The sequence below is a fragment of the Octodon degus genome, unplaced genomic scaffold (assembly GCF_000260255.1).
Source record: "Octodon degus isolate 3935 unplaced genomic scaffold, OctDeg1.0 scaffold00056, whole genome shotgun sequence".
Lineage (NCBI taxonomy): Eukaryota > Metazoa > Chordata > Mammalia > Rodentia > Octodontidae > Octodon > Octodon degus.
The window spans coordinates 10,907,031-10,915,968 of record NW_004524632.1 but is presented as its reverse complement, the minus strand read 5'-3'; the positions used below and the strand labels follow the sequence as shown (position 1 = coordinate 10,915,968).

Below are 8,938 nucleotides of genomic sequence, written 5' to 3'. Positions count from 1 at the left end.
GAGGACGCAGCTGTGCGGGGAAGGGGCTGGCCTCGGTGTCCTTAGAGCACTCTCCGCGCGACCAACTGCAGGCCAGCTCTTTCGAGGCCACCACGGTTCTCAGCGCCCACGCAGCGGTCGCCACTCCTTCTAGCGACGGTGGGTGGCTGCCAGCCCCCGGTGCCCTCTGGCAGCGCCCATCCCTGCCCCCTGGGAACCAGCACGGTTTCCCAAGCAGGGAAAAGTGCACGGCGTTTCTGGGTGGAGCGGGTGGTGCTCCAGGGCGTCCGAGGGGCTTGTGGCCAGATGGGGGGTGTCTCTCGGAACCAGCAGATTCAGAGACGCAAGTGCCCTTCCCTGTGACGGTGAAAGGTCGTCTTGGTGGCCTCGGCACGTCATCTGCCTCCCCCCAACCCTTTTCCCCCCGCCTGGCAGAGAGGCGGTGGGGTTCTACAGTCCGCGGATTACTAATCCCCAGGGCTCGGGGACCCAGAGACAAGAGGACCAAGAGGACGCGCAGAGGCCGGTGTCGTTCGACTTCGGGGGTGGGGGACACAGGGAAAGTGGCATTGCTCATTCCAGGCCTTCTCTCGGATGACCCTCCTGAAGGGACCCTAGAGGCGCGCGCCGTTTCTTCCCACAAGCACAATGGGACTTTACCCCTGCAGCCCGGTTTCGAAGGCAGTGTGTGGAGACCGAGTGGGGTCGGGGCCGTCGGATCCCTCCTGAGACCGCAGCGTGCAAGGGCCCTGCAGGGACCCGAGCACTAGCAGCCCCAACACTGGACCTGTCTGGAACCTCAGGGCCTCAGAGTCCACCCAATCTTTGGCTGGACCAGAGACCCAAACACGCGCGGAAAGAGTGAAGAGGGTTCGGCGGCGCCCCTCCCCGCGCGCATTCCTACGCCCCCGCGGGGCCCCTAGGGGAGCAAACATCCCAACTATCCGGGGGCGGGGTGGGCCCGGGCTCTCCCCCTCGGCAAGACAACCAATGGTCGCGCCGCTGAGTCCCCAGGGCTCCACCCACGGGCGGAACTATCCAATGGGAGCAGTGCTAGGACGCTAGGCCCCGCCTTTTCTGGGCGGACCCTGCCTATGGGAGCGGCGCGATCTCCAGCGCGGGCAGTGCTGGCCGCTGTCCCGGGGCGCACGGACGTGGCTCGCGTTTCCTGCGCGCCCAGCTCCCCGCGCTCCTGCCCCGCGCCACCTCCGCCTGCTCCGCGTCGCCCGTTGCCCCCGATCGGCCCAGAGTAGCCATGGAGGACGTCACGCTGCACATCGTGGAGCGCCCGTTCGCGGGGTACCCCGACGCGGCCGAGGCCTCCGAGCCCCCAGCCGGGGGCGCCCCAGCTGCAGAGGAACCGTCGGGGTCCGGCACGGAGGAGCTGATCAAGGCGGACCAGGTGAACGGCGTGCTAGTGCTCAGCCTCCTGGACAAGATCATCGGCGCCGTTGACCAGATCCAGCTGACCCAGGCGCAGCTGGAGGAGCGGCAGGCGGAGATGGAGGGCGCGGTGCAGAGCATCCAGGCCGAGCTGGCCAAGCTGGGCCGTGCACACGCCGCCACGAGCGGCACGGTGGGGAAGCTGCTGGACAAGGTGCGCAAGGTCAGCGTGAACGTCAAGACGGTGCGCGGCAGCCTGGAGCGACAAGCGGGGCAGATCAAGAAGCTAGAGGCCAATGAGGCCGAGCTGCTGCGGCGCCGCAACTTCAAAGTCATGATCTACCAGGTGAGCGCTCCGGAGACAGAGACGGAGCTGGGGTCGGGGCGCGGGGTCCCTAGCCACGGGCAACCTGTAAGTGGACACTGCGGCGGGCCGGCTGGGGCCTCGCGGGCGCTTGCCCGATATAGCGGATGATTCAGGGCTTAGGCACGCACGCAGGCGGGGACCAGCGCCCCGCAGCTCCCCGCGCCCCCCATCCGCCCCCGACCGCCCCGCCGCTCCTTGCGTCGACCATACCCCTGGGGACACTGTGGCTACGGGAGAGGGTGGGGCCGGGGAGGCCGAGCATCGGGAGCGCGCGCGGGAGGGGGGCAGCCGCCCAGCAGTGAATCACCCACATACCTGTGGGGGCGGCATCTAGCGCTCCCACTTGTTGCCTGTTTATTAGGGAAGATTGGCCCCAGGGCTTGACCCCTGCGCTTGCACTCAGCTTTACTCGCATCCCTTTATTTCATTTAATTTTTAACACTTTTATTTTGAGACTGGTCTTGCTAAGTCTCTAAATTGAGCAGGGTAGGATAAAGCACGCATCCTCCTGCCTCAGCCTCCCAGAGAGCTGGGATTACAGGCGTGGTGTGCACCACGCCCTGTTGACTCCTTTGTGTTGCGCCTCCAGGACGCTCAGCGCCCCCAGCTTGGAGCACTGCGTTGCAGGGCCCCTTTGTGCTCTGTTCCGCGCCTTTCCCTAAGGAAGGGATGGAAAGAAAAGGAAGACTAGATTTCCACACAGGCTGGGCTGTAAATTGGAGCCCTGCTCGGCTTCCTCCAGTGCTGAGATTACAGGCCTGTGTCCTCAGGCCCGGTTTCTTTGCTCCCTCCTGCTCCATCAGTGCTGGTTTTCACCCTGAGCTTCATCCCCAGCTCTGCTTTATTTTGAGGCAGGGTCTTTTGTTTTTTTTTTGCGGAACCGGGGATTGAACTCAGGCCCTTGTGCTTACGCAGGAAGCACTTATTCCACTGAGCCATCTCTCCAGCCCTAGCGTCTCTTTCAAGAAGGATTTGAACCCGTGACTCTCCTGCCTCAGCCTCTGGACTGCTGAACTACAGGCTGGTGCCACTGCACCCGTCTATTTTAGCTTTTATATAGCTTTGCTTCTCCCATCTACAGCATTATCTGGTGGAAAGTATTTGCCCAGAGCTCTTTCCACTTGATGGCTGCCTGGCAGCGGGTGTGCATGTCTCCCGCCCGCCCACCCACCCAGCCACTTTGGGAGGTGTTTCTCCAACCTGCCTGTCCCTGGGGCTTCAGGGCAGGAATACAGGGGTGGGCCAGCTCCAACTCCTCCCTAGAACTGATGAGGTACTGGCTTCTGTGAAGAGCTTGGGTGGGTGACCTTAAGACGGGGGACCTGGGAAAGTTCTCAGTCCCCAGGAGGTAAAGCCCCTGTGCCAGAGAAACTCTGCTAGATGTAGTGGCACGTGGCTGTCATCCCGGAACCTAGGATGCTAGCACAGGATGATCACCAGGAGTTTGAGGCCAACCTGGGCTATGGTGAGACCTTGTCTCAAGGGGGGGGGGGACTGAAAAATATAACTAGTTCCATCTAAGGAAATAAAGCTAGCTGGGAGGCAGCATCCAGCTCAGGGCAGCACTGACCATGTCTGTACTAGGGAAGACCGGGGCAGAAGACGGGGTTCAGTTGCCTTCCAGCCCGGGGAGAGCCCAAGATTACTGACCTGGCTCTGGGAGCAGTGACTGCCAGAAGAGGGGTAGTAGGTGGGGCAGGATTTGCCCACGTTGGGCCGCTATGGGGCATCTCCACCCCAGGTCTGCCAGCTGTGGGGACGAGGCTGGAAAGAGGCCAGGGTCGCCGCAAGTTCAGCAGGCCTAATAGGGAAGCCAGGCATGGAGCTACAGGAAAGGCAGGCTGGTGGGAGGAGGGACAGGGACCAGCCCAGGCCCAGGAGCTGGGGAGGGCACCTGGGGGAGGTGACATGGCCACAGGGCAGGGTAGGGGACAGCTTGGCTCTTCCTGAGGAACGTAAGTGTCCCTGTGAGCCCACGACCAGACCAGGCTAGCAGTGGTGCCCCGTGCACTGGCAGGTGGCCCCAGCCTGGCCACAGAGGGGGAAGCAAACACCAATCCCACCCATTCAGCAAGCAGGAGTGCATCCGACGCTGGACAGCACTGTGCCGCCAGGGACCTGGACTACCACCCGGCTGGGCCTCCTGGGAGAACTCTGGGGTATTTTTAGCACCTTTAGGTATTTCAGAACCCAGAATGGGAACATAAATGCTTCCTGGAGTACTTGGGGTTTCGTACTTTTTCAGCATCGTGGATTGAACCCAGGGCCTTTACACTAGGTGACATTCCCATTAGATTGTGTTGAGACGGGGTCTTGCTGAGGCTGGGCTTGGACTTGCCATCCTCCTGCCTCAGCCTCCCAGAGTGTCAGCGCTGTCCCAGGCTCTTGACAATGGTACAGGAAGCTCTGGAGGGAGGTGGCCGTGCTTAAGGCTTCGTCCTAAATCGCAGTGAAGCCTTTAACGCCAACCCCGGTGGGTCTGTGCCCTCTGGAGCCTTTGTCCACGGGCCCTCCCAGCTTGGGCTGTCTGACACCTGGCGCCTGTCCACCCTTCCGCCCAAGAGCTGCGTGCGCCTTGCTTTTCTTGGTCAGAGTTGATGTCGCCGTCCTGCCCATCTCTGAGCACAGCCCCTCAGTGACGCCAGCTGTATCTCCTGCACTGCGCGGCCCAGGGCACTGGCCCTGAAGAGGGCACGCCGCTTGATGACAGCTGCCCGAGGGCTTGGAGTCAGAACTGAGCCAGGGCTAGGCTCACCCATCCCGCACCTCAACGGAAGGGCCCTGCAGGGGTGGGGAGAGGTGGCCCAGACCCTGGCTGTCCTGGCTCCTTTCTACTCTGGTGCAAGGGTCACTGTGCTGGGTCTGTCTGTGCGTGTGTGTCGGGCAGGGTGTGGACCACAAGGACTGTCCCTGGGCAGACCTTGTATAGCCTGGGAAACTTTATTTGGTTTTGGTTTGGTTTTTGAGACAGGGTCTCCCTGTGTAATTCAAGCCGACCTTGCACTCACTATGCAGCCCAGGCTGGCCTTGAGCTCGTGGGGCTCCTCCTGCCTCAGCCTCCCCAGTGCTGGAATCACAGATGAGCGCCACCAAGCTGGGCACGAGGGCCATTGTAAAGCCAAGTACCAGCTCCCTGCCATGCCGCCCACATCTGCTCCTGTGGAGTGGCCAATTCGCTGCTCTGGCTTGGTGACAACAAAGGACTTAGGGCCACTGCTGTTGTCCGCTGGGCCCTCCGCCTCACTCCTCTCGAGGCAGGCTGGGGGCCCCTGGCTGCCCGCCAGAGATGCAGCCTGGTTCTGTGCCGTTTAGTGCCTGAGATCTGGGCCATGGGTGGAACTGGGGACAGGAGATAAGGATGTGGCCAAAGGGAAGCAGCCAGGGTGTCCCTCTTCCCTGTTAGCCCCAGCCTCACCCAGATAGTACAGTTCCCACTATGCCCTGGGGACAGTGGAAACTGCAGACAGGTGTGTGCACCCCACTTTCCATTGAGCCTCTGCCTGACTCCTGGTCCTCGGGTCCCCAGTGTGAGCTGGCTGGGTTGGGACCATGGGGGCAGTTGAGGACACTGGGGATCCCAGAGGGCTGCTTGGAGGCAGCATTTGTTAATCCTTGGCCTTCTCTCTCCCCTGGGTCCTCTGCATGCATCTCAATGTGGCTTCTTGCCACCCTGATCCAGAGTCCCCTCCCTGTCCCCGCCAGTCCCACTGGCCACAGAGGCCCTTTTCTGCTGGCTGCCCACGCCCATCCTGGCCCTGCTAAAAGCCCTTTTCCTGCCTTAGCCTGAGAAGAAGCCCAAGGCCCCCCGTGACCCGGCCACACCCAAGACTGTGCCCTTTGACCTCCTGCCTGAGACCGAGCCCTTTGACCCGGAGCCCAAGCGCCCAGTCTTCGAGCAGCTGCCCAGGACGCTGCCTTATTACCCTGAGCTGGGGAGCATTTAGGGTCCTCTGGAGCCATTTGCTGCCCCTGGTGTGTGCTGGGGTAGCTTGGCTTTGGGGTGTCCGCTTTGCTGTGTCCTCCTGCATGCTAGGTCCCAGTGGGGCTGCCTCTTGGCCCTTGGTTCTGGCCCAGAGTGCCCCGCATGACTCCCTGAGTGGCCCTCTGTCCCGTGCCGTCCCCATGACCAGCTCCTTGGAGGGGCGAGGGGTCCACAGGAGGCCTTGCCCCACCTCTCGCGCCAGCCCTAGTGCCCTCTCCGCCCACTCCCCAGAGCCAAGGAAAACATTTACCCTTGTTTTTTCCAGTTTCTCTGGAAACCATTTAGCAGAGATCCGTGTGTTTGCCGGATCCTGCCCTGGGTGGGGCCCTTGCTGCTGCCAGCATGCAGGCCAGAAGGGGCCGGGGCCCTGGCCCTGGCCCTGGCCCTGGCCCTGGCCTTGGCCTGCTGCTTCCCCAAGACTTCCCACTGCCCCCTTCTTTGGAGGTACTGGGATCGAACCCAGGGCCAGGGTGCTGAGCTGTGCCTCCAGCCTTTTTTGAGATACAGGGTCTTACCAAGCTGCTTGCTGCCCTGGCCAGGAAGGGCTTCAAATAGAGGTTGTCCTGCCTCAGCCCGAGTGCCCCCTGGAGCACCACAGGCCACTGTGATAGCCCCTTGTGCCCCACAGTCCACGCTCCCCGGTGGAGAACTAGAGGGCAGCAGAAGGAAGGACCTGCACCTCTGATGTCCTCGTTTCCCTTGACAACCTAAGGCACAGGTCCCTTCCTCGCTCCCCTGCCCTGCAGCCTCCATACCACCTGTCCAGTGTGCCCCAGCAGAGGTTGGGGACAGCACACTCTAGGTCAAGAGGTCCCAACCTAGAGTGTGACCCTTGTCCCTGATATTTGAAATGCGTGGTGAGGGCTGGGGACTTTTTGCAGTACTGGATTCACTTATTGGCAGAACTGGGGATTGAACTCAGGCCCTTGTGCTTGCCAGGTAAACGCTTATTCTACTAAGCCATTTCCCCAGCCCAGTACTGGATACTGAACCCTGGGCTTTCACAGAGCTGTGTCCCCAGTTCTTTCTTTCTAGACAAGTTGTCATTAAGTTACTGAACTTTCCCAGGCTAGGCTGGAACTTTTCGATCCTCCCGTAAGCTGTCCTCTTACATTGATTTCCTAAGCTCAGGGCTCCCTGGGTTCTGGGCTGGGCTGGTGGTGCTTGGCTGCTGGTGGGGAGCTCTGTAATGCCTGTTCAGACCTGGTCATTAAAGGTCACTAAAAACCCAGGCCGCCGGGTGTGGTGGTTTTGTTGGGTAAAAAGAGGGCAACAGTAAGGCGGGCCTCCCTCCTCACTTGCCCCTGTCCTCCAGGGGTTCAGCGCAGCACCAGGGAAGCTGGGAGGGGGCACGAAGGTGTGCCCTGGGGCGCAGGAGCAGCTGTCTAGCAATGGGTGGGCCGGGTGCGCTCCAGCGCCCTGAGTCACACGAGCAAGCCTGGGAGGGACTGGACGGGAGAGCCCTTTGCGGAGGGGGCTGAGGGGACTGGGGCCCAGCTGCCGCTAGCGGAAGCCACGCCCCGGGGACCCCATCCTGCAGCCTCAGGCTCAGTGGAGGGAGGCCAGGAAACTCAGCCAGCTCTGCCCAAGAGGCTGGGGTGCTGGGCGGGCCAGGAGACAATGTGGATCTGTGTGCAGGAGCTGGGACTGCTTCCCCAATGGTCCTCGTCCCCTTGCCCTCCAGGCTGGAACCTGTGGGAGGCGGGTTTTCCCCTTCAGTGCAGAGTGGGTGGTGTTGGGTTTGAGGGCTGTGAAATGAGGTCAGAAATGAAACTTGGAAGACAGGGCCTTGCTCTGTAGTTCAGGCTCGTCCTGAACTCAGTGAGCCTCCTGCCTCTGCGTCTCACGTGCTAGGATACACCATGGCGGACAGAAATGCAACTGTTGACGCTGGGCTACAGGTAAACTCTGGGTGGTGATAAAGAGTGTAGGTCCCAGAGTCCAAACATGCTATGCAAGTACTGACTGTGTCCTGGCAGGCCGTCAGATGCAACTCAGAAGCTGACCCTCCTGCTTCCCAATAGGACAACACCGCTTGGAGCCTCGGTAAATAAGAGGCAGAGGGACAAACCCATTACCTACACCGAACAGACCCGGCCGTCCACGGCAGGTGGAGACTACAAGTCCCAGCATGCCGTGTGCCTTGACCCCAGGGGCTGCTGGGAAATGTAGTCCTGGCTTGGGGGCAGCCCTTTCCTGCTAATGCTGTTGACAGGGAGGGAAGGAAGTAGGGAGGAGGTGGTGTTTCCAGCTCCCAGTGTAAGCCAGGAAACCCTGAGGAATGTGAGTGGAAGAGGAAGGACATGGGGTGGGGCGGGATTTCTGCAGCAGGTGTGCAGAGTAGGCTGGGTACGGTTCTGTGTACGTGCGCGCAGCGTGCCTGTGACGCAATGAGTTCCAGATGCCTATTTCCTCAGGAGATGGGATTTTCTTACAATTCCAGGAAATGGTCTTCAAAAAACCCTTTAGAAAACCTAGTGCTGGGCTGGCCGAATAGCTCGGCGGATTATGGGTTCGGTCCGCCCCCGGGGCGCGCTGAGACGGCAATTGAGACTAGACATGGCGGCGCGCGCCTGTAATCGCAGCTCTGGGGAGGCTGTAAACAGTGACACCCTGCCCTGTAGACCCTTCCCTAAAATACAAAAAAAAGAAAAGAAAACCTACTATAATCCCAGCAGTCTGGAGGCTGAGGCAGTAGAGCCTGGGCTACAAATGAGGTGAAAAGAAAAACCTCAGCGCTGCCTTGTGCAGTGCCCGGGCTGGGCTCGAACTCCTAACTCTCCCGCTTCAGCCCCCACGCGGGGCCACCCAGGGCCACCCAGCGGAGCCCGCCTCCGGCTCTGCGAGCCCTCTTGACGCCGAGCCAGCACTCTCTCAGGGGATCGCGCGGGCCGGGAAGGCGCCCGGGCGGCGCCCTCCTTCCTCCGTTCATGTCCATGTGCCGACGCGGGGCCGGGAGGAAGGCGGGGGTGGGGCCCCACGACGGTCGAGGCACCCCTTTCCTTCCGAGTCACCCTGCGCGCCCCCCCCCCCGCGAGGTCCTTAACCCGGCGGCGTCCGGCCTGCCCTGGGCGGTGTGCGATCTGGGCACGAGGGGGCGCCCCTCCACCGCCGGAGGTCCAGATTCGTGAAGCCCTCCGAGGGCGACAGGCTGCGGGCGCAGGGAGGGGCGGGGGCGCGGGCAGGCTCCACTCGGGCTCCGCGCTCCGCCCTCCCCGCCCCCTCCG

The 8,938-nt window shown here is 61.8% G+C and overlaps 1 protein-coding gene across 2 annotated transcripts in view; it reads left to right on the top strand.

The window, feature by feature from the left end:
* The first annotated feature begins 1,085 nt into the window (after nt 1-1,085).
* The window catches only part of Cavin1 (caveolae associated protein 1), a 9,431-nt gene continuing 1,578 nt past the window's right edge, over nt 1,086-8,938 (top strand). The window contains exons 1-2 of one of the 2 annotated variants that reach the window (XM_023718107.1): nt 1,086-1,708; nt 5,512-6,579. In XM_023718107.1, coding sequence (XP_023573875.1) covers nt 1,235-1,708; nt 5,512-5,673 — 636 coding nt within the window. In that variant the 5' untranslated portion in view covers nt 1,086-1,234 and the 3' untranslated portion in view covers nt 5,674-6,579. Of the gene's footprint in view, nt 1,709-5,511; nt 6,580-8,938 lie in introns of those variants that run through there. The other variant, XM_004633781.2, reaches the window with a different exon arrangement.